Source organism: Ascaphus truei, chromosome 4 (genome assembly GCF_040206685.1).
Source record: "Ascaphus truei isolate aAscTru1 chromosome 4, aAscTru1.hap1, whole genome shotgun sequence".
Classification (NCBI taxonomy): Eukaryota; Metazoa; Chordata; class Amphibia; order Anura; family Ascaphidae; genus Ascaphus; species Ascaphus truei.
Genome location: NC_134486.1, coordinates 39,264,043 through 39,278,585, shown reverse-complemented (window position 1 = coordinate 39,278,585; position 14,543 = coordinate 39,264,043). Strand labels below are relative to the sequence as shown.

At 44.9% G+C, this 14,543-nt stretch overlaps 1 protein-coding gene across 2 annotated transcripts in view; it reads right to left on the bottom strand.

Moving 5' to 3' along the window:
* GPATCH2 (G-patch domain containing 2) overlaps positions 1-14,543 on the bottom strand; it is a 159,724-nt gene that overhangs the window by 17,715 nt on the left and 127,466 nt on the right. The window contains exon 9 of one of the 2 annotated variants that reach the window (XM_075595591.1): positions 7,923-8,011. The exons of the other annotated variant lie outside the window; for it this stretch is intronic. Coding sequence (XP_075451706.1) covers positions 7,923-8,011 — 89 coding nt within the window. The remainder of the gene's footprint in view (positions 1-7,922; positions 8,012-14,543) is intronic. 2 annotated transcript variants of the gene reach the window in all.

The window sequence follows — 14,543 nt, the reverse complement described above, 5'->3', positions numbered from 1 at the left end:
GAAACTATACATTTAGAAATCAATACCCAACTCTATCAATATTCATTTTACTTTTTCAATACAAAATACAAAGGTGAAAGAGCAGTAAATAAGCTAGAGTGTTGAAATAAATTGGGTGTTCTTGTCACAATTAATAAATGTTTATCCAATAACATACCTGACTACTCCATGGCTTGTTATAATGCCTCGGGCTAGTTTTTGAACAGTAGTTCGAATTGTAGATACATGATGTATAAAAATACAGAATAATATCAAGTTTGGAATTTGTCTGACAGTTGCTGCACATTGTATTTTAAAGACAGAGATGGGTCTGTCTGATAGAAAATCAGTAGTTAGAGACCAATATATTTTAATTATTTCTGTGTTAATGGGTATGCAACATGCTGCAGTGACACGTATCCCCTTTTGAGAATGTAGTGGTTAACTTATCTTACACACAATACATCACAAACATTAGCTGATTGCTTTTTCCATCCCCAACTGGTAGGAGCAGTATTAATAGATTGATTTTTATGGCTTGCATTGAGTGCTGGAATGAAGCATGGTAAAAGAGCAGACAGGATGTTCCTTAGACCCCTGTGAAGGTTTTATGTGTGTGTGTACTCTTTATGGGGCAAACCACTTCATGACAGCTAGACTTCTCTGTACGTTTTGACACAAATCAATGGCGGTTTACTGATTTGTGTTGTCTCGGACGTCATTTATTGCAAATCCTGAAACTGACCAGCAACATCGAGAGATCCAACGACCTAAGCATTTCTACACTGAACCATGGGGTCGAAATGAACATCTGTTTAACTCAGGGGTGGGCAACTCCAGTCCTCAAGGGCCACCAACAGGTCGGGTTTTAAGGATATCCCTGCTTCAGCACAGGTAGCTCAATCCTGTGCTGAAGCAGGGATATCCTTAAAACCTGACCTGTTGGTGGCCCTTCAAAACTGGAATTGCCTACCCCTGGTTTAACTCCTGCAATGACAGAGGGTCTTGCAGTGACCTGTCATTTGCGCTCGGAAGAAAGATGAACACCAGTCCGCCCATAAAACCAACAATTATTCCATGGAATTTAGGATTATACATACAGTATATTTTTTTAATGACTTTAAAATCCATATTTTAATGAAATACCTAATATCTACAACCAAAATTACTATGACCACTATGATATCTTAAGGGGAGATGGTTATTGACAAAACATCTAATTACATGTTGTCTAAAGCGTGTTAAATTTTTTAAGACATTTGGAAATATTTGGGAAATATTTGGAAATATTTAATTAAAGAAATACATCTAGCGATAAGGGAAACTGTATTTGCACAAAAAAAGCCTAATTTGCATGAAAAAACAATTTAGGAAAATGCCAACACATTCTCTAAATTATTTCTATATAATTGAATGTAAAAGCATTTACAGTTTTGAAAGGTTCTTCCTGCTTTATCATTTTGACCGATATGGTAAATAAATGGAGTGTAAATATACTGTGGGTGTTTGGGTGTTCATTTATTTCCGGAAATCCTTATTATATCAATCCGGATTAAAAAGAAGTATAAACAAAGCACAGCAGAAAAAGTGACCTTTATAGTGGGTATTGCAGTTTGTTTTATTCCTAAAAATAAAGAACTCCCCCCCCCCCCCCATCCCAAATAAATCTAATTATGAGAAAGGATAGCTAGTAATGGGACGGGTGACAAATATGGAATAGAATCATCAATAATCTTTACATACTAAAGAAAATAGATACTGTTGCTTTAAAGTTTCTGTAATTAACACTACAATTTTCTTCTGCTTCGTCTTTCAATCCAATTTAATGGAAGGAACACTTAAAAGCATCTGCTGTTCCCAAGGGGAAGGCTTTTGATTATCCACTACTGTGTCCTGGTTTGGGAGCACATTTAATAAAAAAAAGCTCAAGGAGCAGGGTGTGTAAGGGGTAGATAGGGCTGAGATGAAAAAAAATTTGGGACAGACACTTCTGGATTGTAATTAAGTCATATATTTAATTATCATAAGTATCACCATACCAAGCCAGAGAATTATGTGTCAGAAGGGACTTCACTTGGAAGCAGAATGAGTTAGATCAGCCTCTGGGGCAGAAACATGGGTGGAAACTACTGACTATGCACACTGCACTGCAAAGTATAAATTAGAACCATGAAATGTGCAGAAATAAAATATCAGACACTAAAAACTTGTGCTGCAAGTACAATAAAAGTCACTTAAATGTGCTTAAAACTTTACAGCCACTTAGTAAAGTCATCGTTTTTGCTGTTTGTGGGCTGTAAAGTCAGATTTTCCTGTAAACCTCATTAGAATCCCTCCCCGTCTGATTGCTTTTACATTTCACATATTTCTTGACCCTTTCAATACTTTGCTTATACACATTTTTCTTTATTCATTTTGCAATGTTTTAGAGGTATTTTACAGCACCAGTTGCACAGAGGTTAAGAAGTTACTCAACACCTGCTAAGCAGGTCATTGTGAAGATAATAATTTTGCATTTGTACGTGAATTTATATAAGGGATATGTGCGCTTAGGGCATACGTACGTGGGGTGCATGCGCCGCTGAAACCAAGATGGCCACTTAACTTCGGGGCTCTGCAGATGCCCGATCACTAAACCAGCCCAGATACCCCAAGAAACAGATATTCTTACCCAAATTCACTTACCCCCAGCTGGTAAACCTAACAGGATGCCCTTGTGACCAAAAAAAGCCCAACCGGAGTTACCGCTTTCGTTCTTCAGAAAGAGGAAAAGACTCCCGCCTAAAATGGCGACGCCTAACCTCACGCGCGGACAGACTCAGACTGAGCCTAATCCGAGATACCAGGCCTCTTCTAAAAAAGACAATGAGGACTTATACCTGAACATCAAAGCGCAACTGCACTCTGAAATAGACAGCCGTGGCGCAACTCAGGGCCAAAATGTCCACTCTAGGAGCCAGAACCGGCAGTCTGAAAGTCCACCCAGACTAAGTTATCGCTGCACAGAACACACTTGAGGATGATATAGGTGAGCTGAAGACTTAGATGGCTGATATTCTCGACAATCAGAAGGACTATGAAAACAGCACAAGGCGAAATATTATAAGAATACACAACTTCCCCGAATCGATCGAGAACATGATAGAATTCTTCATAACATGGCTGGGATCCCTCCTGCCAAACCGAAGCAAAGGAAAAGTATCTGCTAGACCACATGCACAGGGCACTGAGGCCTAAACCTGCGGTGGAGTCTCCCCCCATGTGTTCTTATAGCCAGGTTCCATTTCGTGCAAACTAAAGAACTGCTAATGTCCAAACTCTGGGAATCCAGAAACTCTGACTAAAAAGAGCTACACATGCAGGTGTATCCCGACCTGGCTCCCACTACGCTCCTCCGCAGATGGAACATGGAACAACTGACGGACACCCTCCATGAGAAAAACATTTGGTACCGCTGGGGATTTCCCTTCCATTTAACAGTATTCCGTGGAGGAAAGCAGTCAACAATCGGGGACCCATTGGAGACAGAGGCATTCGTGGTCCACCATGATATCGTCATAGAGGGCATCTTCTAACAGAGCAACACCTCTAAGACTCTGCCACCTGGGAAGAAACTTATCTGGAAACCGTTGGGTTGACCTACAGACCAAGGTCGACCCGACCAGTCGACCCGACCAGAGAGAAACGTTGGGGCCCTGCATTTCCAGAACGTCCCATCTACTCCGATGATGCTGACAGCTAAAACTTTATACGCTTCTATTAATGTTTATAAGTGTTTTATATATTGTTTACCTGTTACCGGTTACACCCTATACCTTTCCCCCTCGAGGTATGTAGCCCCACAAAACTCAACCTCCACACCTCGCTGTACAAAAATACCATGCAGCTTTCCCACAGTTTTGCGTAGGCAGATCCGCAAAGATATACACAGATCTTGTTCCCTCCAGCACAGAACCCTGGTGACTGACTATAAAACCACTTGTGCTAGGACCCCCCTAGTGCCTTAGGGCCCACTGACTTAACACAGCACAGGAGGTGGCAAAAAGGGGGAATTGTTTTTTTTTTTTTTTTTAAATATTGGGAAAAAAAATACAAAAACAAATAAATAAGGAATACAAAACATATATGTATATTTGATGCATGTACAAGGGGGCAGACATGAGGATGTGAGGAGGTGGAGGCATATCCATCCACATGCATACGCGTGTTTATACTCATACACTGGCGTATCAAAACAAAGATAAATGTCAAATGATGCCTTTGCCTACACACCTGATCTTCTCACCTGCCCCAGCTTGGGTGGGGGTCTCATGCCTAGTTATGCTGGTTAGTTAATGCTAAAGTGCGGGTGTAGTTAGCTGCTGCAAAAAGTGGTAGTAATGTATATTTAAAAAATAATAATGAAAAAAGTCTGGTTCTTGTTTGAAGCCATGGACTCGGGCATTTGCACCCGTCCCTCTTTGGCTTATTTGCTACTCAGCCAAGAGGTGCTCCGGCTGCTTGGTCCTATGTGCACCCTCTTCTCTATCGCCCGAGATCCCTCACCACCTTCCTTCGGGCGACTAACCCTGGACATCTGTAACCCAAAATCCAACCCCCACCATTCCTCAATTCTACCCTTCCCTCCCCCAATATGCTAGATACCCTCAAAACTGACAAAACGGGACAAATATATATGTATAAATGAGCCTAAACGTAATATACCACAATGTTAAAGGGCTTAATAGCCCATGTAAACATCACACGACAATCACAGAGTACAAAAGGCATAACGGCGATATATCATACTACTTCAGGAGATGCATTTTATGCGTAATTCTGCTCCCAAATGTTTTTGCAAAAATGTCCCAGAGGTTTTATCTTGCGAGTCAGTCCAGGTAAAGGGGGGGGGGGGGGGGAGAGGTGTGGCCATCTTAATTTAAAAAAATACCCCCTTCTCTCTAAAAAACAATAATGAAGGTAGATTATTTGTAATCATCAGGGGCAACCTCGCAGAACAAGCGATCACAATAGCCAATATCTATGTTCCCAATGACAGGAGCGCACATTTTTTCAAAACGTTCTTTCACACACTAGAACGCTTCCAAAAAGTTAGGACCATCCTATGAGGGGACTTCAAAAGAGCCATGAATGACATTATTGACAGATCCACTCCCCCCCTCTGCCAAAAGACAACACCATTAAAAAAAAAGACATTAGAGACCTAATGGCCAGCCTGAGCGGCTCAAATCTTATAGACATCTGGAGAGAGTTACACCCTGCGACCAAAGACTTCACCCTTTTTTCAGCTCCACACAATCGCTAAACATGAAGAGACTACGTCTTTATCAACGCAGCCCTTCACCTAAGGCACGGTGCTCAGAGATCCACCCCATAACATGGTCAGACCACGCTATAGTTGACTAGACTTTAGAAAACCTACTCTCCTATCAAGGTAGACCAGAATGGAGGCTGAATGACTCCACCCTTAAAATCCCAGAAGTCCGCTCTGAGATAGCAGAAGAAATTAAATCTTATTTCCAGATTAACAAAGATAAGAGTAGACTAGGAAACACATAAGTCAGTCCTAAGAGGCAAGCTGATAAGCATCGACTCCCACAGAAAACGAGCCCGTAAAGAACGAATCTCCTTCCTGAAAACTAAAACCGAGAAACTAGACAAAGCACACAAACAACCCCACTCTCCTGATGTCCTAAAGGAGCTGATTACTTTTAGAGGCGAACTCAATGCTTGCATGACCTCATTTCCAGAAAAAAAAGTAGGGTTTGGACTAAGCAGAATTTTTTTGAAAAATGTACTAAATCTGATTCCATGCTAGCTGCGGCAAACTTAGGCCTCAAGAAGTATTCGCACAATTAGAGAAAATGTACGTACATCGGATACATTCTTGCAGCCAAACTAGTCCTATAAGATATGTTGTAGGTTGGGATAACTGGTATCAGTGGTATGGCAATGCAAGTTCTTCATAGGTGATATTTTAGTGTACAGATCTTTAAGAGGTGTTTGTGTGTGTGTGTGTGTGTGTGTGTGTGTGTGTCACAGTAGTTTTGATATTGAGGCCCAGCATTTCCCCAACAGGATACTCACTATCTGACCTATCTGTACTACTAGTCAATGATATTTAAAAAATACACACAACCCCTCCCAACACTTATTTATTTTTTGTATCCGCTTCCCCCACCATCTCATTTTGTGTTTTTTTGGGGGAAAAAACTCAGACAACTTTCAATAAAGATTAAAATAAATAAATAAATAAATAAAACACAACGTACAACAAGTCTATAATGCACTGGTGGGCAACAGGACTTCACCACCTCTCTCTCTGGTCCTTTCCTCCCTTTGCAGGAGCATACGGGGCGGGGCTAGAGGCCGATCGCCGAATGTCAGGAAAAGTAAAAGAGGTGAGATGGGGAGACAGAGAGGGAAGGGGGGGATACAGTGTGTGAGTGAGAGAGAACAGGGAAAACGAGATCAGCACAAAGAAGGGGAGAGGGATCGATTACAGAGAGCAAGAGTAAGGCCGCGCTTATAGTGCTGGCGACGGTGAAGCGACCAATGACGTAACCCGTCCCTGTCGCCACTGGCGAAAGTTGTCATTTGACTTTTAGCGACAAGGCCAGTGACGTCACTAAAAGGGGCAGGCCGCGCAATTTGATTGGTTTAGAGACAGTCACTTGTGGCGACTCTCTAAACAATCAAATTTACCCGGCTTCCAAATTTTTAGACGCTACGTCGCTGTCGCGCTTACTATAAGCACTTGCGACGGAGTCAATTGATTTGTTTTGGAGCGACGTCGCTATGGGGGCAAAAGGAGTAATACTGTAGGAAGCGGTTATATGACAATAGAGTATGTGCGACCCTTTTAGGGGCTGACGGGCAGCACATACGGCCCTAGATGTACATCATGTTGGCCACCACTGTTACTGTATAACATTACAGAAATTGAATTTACAGTTCTATTGTTAGTTTAACCCTCTCTCTCTCAAGCTCCCAAGTATATTGAAGACTTGAAGACTTGAATTAAAGTAGCATTAAAAAGTCAAACCAAAAACACTGAAGAAATGGAAGAGAATGTATTACTGAAAATTAATTGATTTATTTATTAATTTTGGTTTAGCATAACCGTATGTTGTTGCCAATGGACAAAGAGATTCAAAACTATATTCCCAGTTGTGTTTATGGAGACAGTGGCAGTTTAAAGGGCTAATCCCGTTTTAAAATGTGGCCTCAAAATATTTATTTGTGAACTACAGGAGCTATAAAATGAAATCTAATGTTACTAATCTCTCTCACATCTGCTTCATCTGGAAATGCATTAATCTATTGCCCTCCATACTTATCCAATGTTTCTTCAAAAGAAGAAAGGGGGAAGACAACAGGTTTGTGGTGTTCCAGTCAGGAACTCCAGTGCCTGTAAAATTATATGGACATTGATGTGCACCACATGCTGTATTGTAATTGTGAAGCGCCCTGGTCCCATTGGGCGAAAAGCACTATACTGTATGAAACATGTTGTTGAAATTTATCAATCTTCTGACTAGACCACTACAAACCAGTCTTCTCCTCTTCACTCTAGCCTGCCTGTTATATTAATGCCTAAAAAGTGTACTATTTGTCTAAATACACTCAACAACTATACAAAGTCTTTAGTTTAGCTCTGAGTGCTCGAATATCTTGAACAATCTTCAGTGAGAAATCTATAGCAGACAATAAAACATGATCCATTAGATCCATTCATACATGGTCATTAAAGAAATGGAAGGTATAGTGTCCACTATTTGGTGGTCTTAGATAAACCCAACAATTAAGCCTCCAGCACTAATGGTCAACCACAAGGAGACTACAATACAATGGCAATCCCTTTAAACACCAAACCTAGACACCACACATCTTTACCAGAGCAGAAACATGGAGGCTGCATCCTTTCTATCCAAGTGACTCACCAGAGGCTGTAGGTCCTGGGAGAGGAGCGGCTTTTCTTCTTCGTTTGATGTCCCCCATGAACAAAGATCCTAAATGGACACTTGTTTGTCTGAAAGTAATTAAAGAAAATTGTTAAAAAGGGGGTGGGGGGTGGGGGGGGGGGGAGTGGAAGAATGTCAGGTAAATAAATATGTTCCATATAAATCTGAGCTTAAATCAAAAGCTTCTCAACGAAGATGGGACTGCATAATAAAGCCACCAATCTTGTTTATATCGAAACATAATTATGTTTGTTGACAAGCGCTCAGCATATAAACGCGCCACCATAAATTGTTACTGGTATGAATAATAGAAAAGGAATGCTTTTTAATTTTCAAATCTGGCAATCTTCCTACCTCAATGTAAAAATCTAACACTGTGGCTTATGACAGGTAAATAGCCAGGATTAATTATCTAAGGATATCACAATATTGTTTCTGGGTTATCAATTGGTTACTAATGCCTTACTGTCAGATCGACATTTATTACAGGAACAGTACTATCCATTTATTTTAAGGCAATATGCAAAAGGAAATTATTTTCTATGGTAAGCAATATAAAATACAATTATGGCTAATTGCTATAAGCACCTTGTTCTATCACCCTCATTTTTTTTTTATTTAAGCTGCAAACTGATGGCTAATACATTGCACTACTAGAGTTGACAAAGTGAATAAGAGATTGCCAACTTAATATCACGGCTCCAGACACAATACAATTCCGAGTGGCACAAAATATTTTTGCACTACCAGCAATCCCAACACATCACAAACAGGATTTAAATATAATTATAGATAACTGAGATTTGTCCACACACACACACACACACACACACACACACACACACACACACACACACACACACACACACACACACACACACACACACACACACACACACACACACACACACAGTTTAAAGTTTGGAGTGTCCTAATAACTAAAATGAAAGAAAGTATATACAGCTCAACCCCGTTAAAGCACGGTCCTCGGGGGCCACTCGATCCGACCGCTCTAGAACTGGGGTCACGCTAATTTAAAAAAAAAATGGCCACCGCGCGCCCGTTTGGGAGGGAAGAGGTGGCCGGCAGCCCTACATGTCCCCCAGCAGCCACCAGGCCCGCCAACAGCGGCCCTCCGTGTCCAGCCGCAGCCTGCTCCTCACACCCCCCTCCCACCGGCATCCACACTGTCTCCCCCCCACCACTGGCATCCACCCCCCTTCCCCCAACCGGCATTACGATCCCCCTCCACCGGCATCCACCCCCCCCCCCCCCCGAGGCCCCCACACCTACCGGCCCGTTGCATCCAGAGACCCTCCGCGCCCGCCCTCCACTCCTACGCGGCATAATCAGTTTTGGGCCTAGCCCACGCGGCCCTCCGAGCCGCAGCCTGCTCCTCACTCGACCCCCCCCCCCGGCATCCACACGGTGTCACCCTGGCATCCACCCCCCTCCACCCAACCGGCATCCACCCCCCTCCACCCAACCGGCATTACCACCCCACCCCCACGGCATCCACCTCCCCCCCCCCGCAAGCCCCCACACCTACCGGCCCGTCGCCCAGCATCCAGAGACCCTCCGCGCCCGCCCTCAGTCTGTGTGTCTCTGACACACCACTCCTACGCGGCACATCCACACCAACCCCCCTCCCGATGCCAGCTCTGCTCCGATCTCAGCAGTCGACACCAAAGGTAGGGAGGGGGAGTGGGGTGTGAGTGTGGTGTGTAGTGTGCAGTGAGTGTGTGCAGTGTGCTGTGTGTGTGTGCAGTGTGTGCTGGTGCTGTGAGTGTGTGCAGTGTGCTGTGTGTGCAGGTGCTGTGAGTGTGTGTAGTGTGCTGTGAATGTGTGCAGTGAATTTTTTTTAAAAAAAATGTAAAAAACATTTTTTTAATTCGGGGTCCATGGATCGTGCTATAACGGGGTTAAGCTGTACCTTAATCTGTACAGTGGAGATTAGTTATTCCCTTTTAGTCCGGGTTATGGCACAGTCAGTTTATGGTTTTGACAAAATGTTACCAGGTCTAACAAATATCTTGCAAGAGCTTACCCAACACTTATAAGGGTGAACTGGTCACTGTGGTGCCCTAGTCAAAGTCATGATTTTCAATGCAATTCAGTACCTCTAGTCATCATTGACATCACAATTCAGTTAGCTGCCTCTCAACAAGAGTGCACTTTGCCTTTAGTATTAAAAGTACTTTGTTTAGAAAGCATTCTGCACCTAACCATGCAACTGCAGAGTAAACTGCAAACCACATCCAAGCTTCTTTGGCAATTTGAGTGTAACAGCACCGCAACAAATTCCAAAAGCACAGTTGTTCCTATTACATTCAGAATTGTCTGTTCAGTATAGTTTTATTTACTGCTGTAGAAGGAAAGGGAGGAGTTAAATGTCACTCCTAGGCAACGTGCATTGGTGACAGGGTGGATGTTAGTACCGTTTACTGTGATGGGAAAAAGGGGATATTGGGCCAGGTTTAGGAGGAAATATAAGCAGCTTAGTTTCAGACGTATGTTTAGGGTGGCAAAGCATCATCCACGAGGATATAGCCAGGAGGCAAATCAGACACTTGGTACTGGATAACAGGAGTGAGGGAAGGCGTGGATAGATAGATCTGCATTTCATCTATATAGAGATGATATCTAAGGCATAAATAGTTGCTGAGGCACCAAGTGCTAGTGTGTACGGAGAGAAAAGGAGAGGTCCCAGAACAGAGCCCTCAGGTACACCAACAGGCAGATCAACAGAAGACAAAGACATGTTGGCAACAGAGACAGAAAATGTATGATTTGAGTTATGATGAGAACCAGTATATAGCTTTGTTGCAGATACCAAGAGAGTTTAGAATATAAAGGAGAGTAATCAACAGTATCGAAGGCAGCAGAGAGCTCAAGTAACTGTATGACAGCCAAATTGTAAAGGGTCCAGGAGGGAATGGAAATGATGATCATACGGGAGAACACGAGACATTCTAGTAGTTTGGAAGCAAAAGGCAGAAGGGATACAGAGCGGTAGTTAGTAAGGCACATAGGATCTACGGTGTTCTTGAGAATAGGTGTGACCACCACATGCTTAAAGCAGCAGTCCAAGCTGCCGTTTTTATTTATTTAACCCCCCCCCTTTAATATGTGCATCAATAATAATCATCATAATGAGTAATTAGCTAAGTTGCCGATCGATCGGCAAAGATTCGTCTTGGGGGTTCACTAAATGGCTGTCAGCAGAAGAGAACCAAAGATGAAAGGTTCTGTAAGGATGATCAGGTTACCAGGCAGTCACTAGATACAATTGATGCACTGTTAGAAAGGGCAGCGCTCAAAAAGGGGTGTGCCAGATCCTATTTCAGAAGAGGAAGGGGATGTGACTTTGTAAATGGTTGCTATAGAAACAAAAAATGTTTGTTAATTTATAATACATTCAAAATTTTATTCAGAGTTTTTAAAATTTTTGTTTAAATGCTACAAGTATTTTCTCATAGTACAGAACTGATTTATTTAAAAAAACAAAACAAAAAAACACATGCAGGATATATTGCTTGGTCTGCAGCTTTAAAGGAGGAGGGGAAAGTGCAAGAGGACGGGAGGAATTGAAGATATGGGCGAGCGTGAGACTAAGATAGGAGCAAGTGTTCTGATAATGTGTGAGGGAATGGGATCAAGGACATGTGGTAGAGCAGCGGTGCGCAAAGTGTGGGGGCGCGAGATTTTTCTGGGGGGGTTGCGGCGTTGCAGGTGCCCCGCGCTCTTCCCCCAAGGCATTTAAATTAAATGCCGGGGGATCGCGTGAGGCCCCTACAACTCTAAACTTACCTTGTCTCTGCCGACGTCCATGGCAACGCGGCATCAAATGACGCCCGTGGTCATGTGACGTTACACGTGTCAAATGACATCGCGGGTCACGTGACGCCACGCGAGGTAAGGGGGGGTGCACCACCGGAGCAAAAGAGTCAGAGTGGGAGCAGCAAAAAAATAAAAAAAAAGTTTGCTCGCCCGTGGTAGAGGAAGAGAAAAGCAGCTTAAAATCAGCTCCTGATACACAACATAGGTACACCAGATATAAACAAGTGTCTCAATGCAATTGCAAACTAATGGGACAGAGGCAGGTCCAATTTTGTAAAGCAGAAGTCGATTAACATGAATCTGACAGAAGTCCAGTAGCATGGGCTCCTGAGGCAGCTTGGGTTCACTATTGCAGGGCCCATGGCGTGGTTTCTCAATAACCTGAAAAGCACAGTACTACATAGGTACAAAAGTCTAGTTTTCAATAGGGCATGTTCCTAAGCTGGAGGAGCGATGGATATATATTAAAGATACGTCTAGTGGCCTAAGCTTCTGGACCATAATAAGTCCGTAATAGCAGAACTGATGCAAAACCACACAAGAGCAGGGAAATCACATACAAGTATTAGCAATCAGAAAAGGTCCACAATGATAGAGTCGAGGACAACACATACTGTATGTGTCGCATAGAAATCTAATGGCATAAGCTCCTGGGGCATAGCAAGCCACACATTTAGATTCAAAGATACAGTGATTGGTCGAGGGAAAACGACGGCAGCAGCAGTCAAGCAGGACTCAATGAGGCAGACACCTACTGTAGTGCCGACGAGTATTCTAAAACAAATCTGGGGCAATCACCAACGCGACCCAGGTACAGGCTGGGTACATGCTGCAACATTTCTGCAGGCAGACTAATGGCCCATCGGAATAACAGCGGGGGTCCCTGGCAGTCCCATTCAAACTGAATGGGACTGCCTGGGACCCCCGCTGTTAATCCGATGGGCCATTAGTCTCTGCAGAAATGTCACTGAAATGTTTGCAGCATGTACGCGTAGAGGTTACGACAGGTCACTCTGCGCGTATGCTGTTAGGCTGAGGCAGCACTTGCAGGAAGTCCGTGCAGTGGCAACATCTCTGCGGTGGCGTGGTCCGGACCCCCTTACGTTCACCAGCGGGACCCGTTCGGCACTTCAGTGTAAGTTTCCGCCTCCCCCTTTCAGACGTAGGCTGCGGCCCCGCTGCCGCTGAGCTCGCTCATGCTTGGAGAGTGGTGATGTCCCCAGCTCACCAAGCATGAGCGATCGCTGTCCTGCAACATTTTTAGAGCAGGTGTGGGGGGGCGTGGCTATTAGGGGAGGGGGCGTGTCATTGTCTGAATAGGGTCTGTGTGTGTGTGTGTGTCTGTCCATTTTCTCTCTACCCCCTTCCCTCCTCTCTTACTTCTCTTTTCCCCCCCATTGCTCCCCCCCATTGCTCTCTCTCTCTCCCATTGCTCTCTCTCCCCCCATTGCTCTCTCTCTTCCCCCCCCATCGCTCTCTCTCTCTCTCCCACCCCCATTGCGCTCTCTCTCTCTCCCCCCCTTATTGCTCTCTCTCTCTCCCCCCCGTTGCTATCTCTCTCTCCCCCCTATTGCTCTCTTTCTCTCCCCCCATTGCTCTCTCTCTCCCCCATTGCTCTCTCCCCCCTTTCTCTCTCTCCCCCCCATTGCTCTCTCTCTCTCCCCAATTGCTCTCTCCCCCTTCCCCCATTGCTCTCTCCCCCTTCCCCCTCTAGCCCCCTTCCCTCCTCTCTCCCCATTCCCTTCTCTCCCCCCTTGCTCTCCCTTCCCCTCTCTCCCCCTTCTCCTCTCTCCTTCCCCCCTCACTTCGTTTGCCCCCCCATACCACACCACTTCGTTTGCCCCCCCATACCACACCACTTTGTTTGCCCCCCCCACACCACTTTGTTTGCCCCCCCACACCACTTTGTTTGCCCCCCCCACACCACTTTGTTTGCCCCCCCACACCACTTTGTTTGCCCCCCCCACACCACTTTGTTTGCCCCCCCCCACACCACTTTGTTTGCCCCCCCCCCACACCACACCACTGTTTGCCCCCCCACACCACAGCAGTCCGTTTTGCTCCCCCCCCACACACCACAGCAGTCCGTTTTGCCCCTCATCCACCGCCCCCCCACACACCACAGCAGTCCGTTTTGCCCCTCACCCACCCACCCCACACACCACAGCAGTCTGTTTTGCCCCTCACCCACCCACCCCACAAACCACAGCAGTCTGTTTTGCCCCTCACCCACCACAGCAGTCCGTTTTGCCCCTCGCCCACCCACCCCACACCACAGCAGTCCGTTTTGCCCCTCACCCACCCACCCCACAGCAGTCCGTTTTGCCCCTCACCCACCCACCCACCCCACACACCACAGCAGTCCGTTTTACACCCTTCCACTTCTCTCAGCTAGAACTCCCATGTTTGTGTTTGCAGTAGTGAGAGGGCATTAGAACACGCCCCTGCTCTGAGCCTGAAAGTATCCCTGCAGTGTCTCCTCAAGCACAAAGCTTGGAAGAGCGTGCGGGCACGAGCATGAACGCCCACGCACAGCGCGAGCGTGAACGGGAGGTAAGCGTGCAGAGGTAAGCGAGCACATTCACAGAGGTAAGCGCGCCAAGCGCATAGCGAGCTCAGCGCCAGCGGGGACTCAGCCTTAGGCATATGTTTAGCCTTGCTACTAGCATTATCTGGGTTACTATCATCCATGAATTTGAGCATTCATGTCTTTTTATTCATTTGTAATTATAGTGTTTAGATTTATTCCAATAGTTAGAT